Source organism: Octopus bimaculoides, chromosome 5 (assembly GCF_001194135.2).
Source record: "Octopus bimaculoides isolate UCB-OBI-ISO-001 chromosome 5, ASM119413v2, whole genome shotgun sequence".
NCBI classification, from domain to species: Eukaryota; Metazoa; Mollusca; class Cephalopoda; order Octopoda; family Octopodidae; genus Octopus; species Octopus bimaculoides.
The window spans coordinates 21,731,388-21,732,501 of NC_068985.1; the positions used below are offsets into that span (position 1 = coordinate 21,731,388).

Below are 1,114 nucleotides of genomic sequence, written 5' to 3' on the forward strand. Positions count from 1 at the left end.
GTGTGTGTGTGTGTGTGTGTGTGTGTGTGTGTGTGTGTGTGTTCTCTATTTTAAATTAAAGAAGGAGTTGGTTCTAACAAAGATACAAAGCTCCATTGTTGGAATGTATGCATGTATTTATATGCACATATTACTGCTTACATAATAATGAATACACATGTGCATACACACACACACCTTTAAACATATAGTTCGACAAATTAAACACAGTATTTTTAATAGTTAATTTCGAGAACAATCCTACCTACTTCTTGAGAATGTTTGCTAATTTGTTAACTTGTTTTAAAATTGTATTCATCAAAATATGAAAGTATTTTACTTAAAACTTAGTTCTATTTTTATTTCTAAGAAAGAAATTAATTTTCAAAAAGTAAATGTATTAAGACTGTACTTACTTCATCCTCTTCTTTGATACCAAGCTTATTGGCATAGAGTCCATTGATTTGAAACTCCTTATCTTGATTTGTAGGGAGCTTGAAATGGCAACTGAAGAATGCTGTCTGCTCATTCTGCAGAATGGCCTTGAAAACTTGGACCTAAAAAATATTTAAACATTTAATGTCATGTTTTTAAAGAATACTAGGAAAATATGGAATTAGAAGTTAATGTGAATCTTTAAACCTTTTGATACCAACTTGCTCAAAACTGATCCTGGTTCTATGATACAAATTTCTTGTTTAAAGCGAGCTAAATTAAAATCTTCCTTCAAAATTTTGTTCATTTCTGTCCTAAACACCATCTTAAAATGACTAAGTTATTTTACTAAATCCTTCATTATTGTAAAAAAAATAACTGAAACAAAAGCAGTGTACTTCAACAGAAATATGGTAACAGAAGGGTTAAGCTCCAAACTTAAGAAAAAAACAGACAGTAAATTATCTATACTATAAAGGGTAGATTTTCTCTGTGTGTGTGTATGTTTAAAATTCATACATTTACACAATTCCAAATTTCTTGGATTAAAGAATTGCAATTAATATATATACATATCATCATCATCATCATCGTACACATATTATATATATACATATATACATATATTCACATATATATATATATACATATATATATATATATATACATATACATATATATATATACATATACATATATA

The 1,114-nt window shown here is 27.3% G+C and overlaps 1 protein-coding gene across 2 annotated transcripts in view; it reads right to left on the reverse strand.

Moving 5' to 3' along the window:
• The window catches only part of LOC106875791 (peroxisomal ATPase PEX1), a 49,431-nt gene that overhangs the window by 36,202 nt on the left and 12,115 nt on the right, over window positions 1–1,114 (reverse strand). For both annotated transcript variants that reach the window (XM_052968204.1, XM_052968205.1), the window contains exon 2: window positions 396–536. In XM_052968204.1, coding sequence (XP_052824164.1) covers window positions 396–536 — 141 coding nt within the window. The remainder of the gene's footprint in view (window positions 1–395; window positions 537–1,114) is intronic.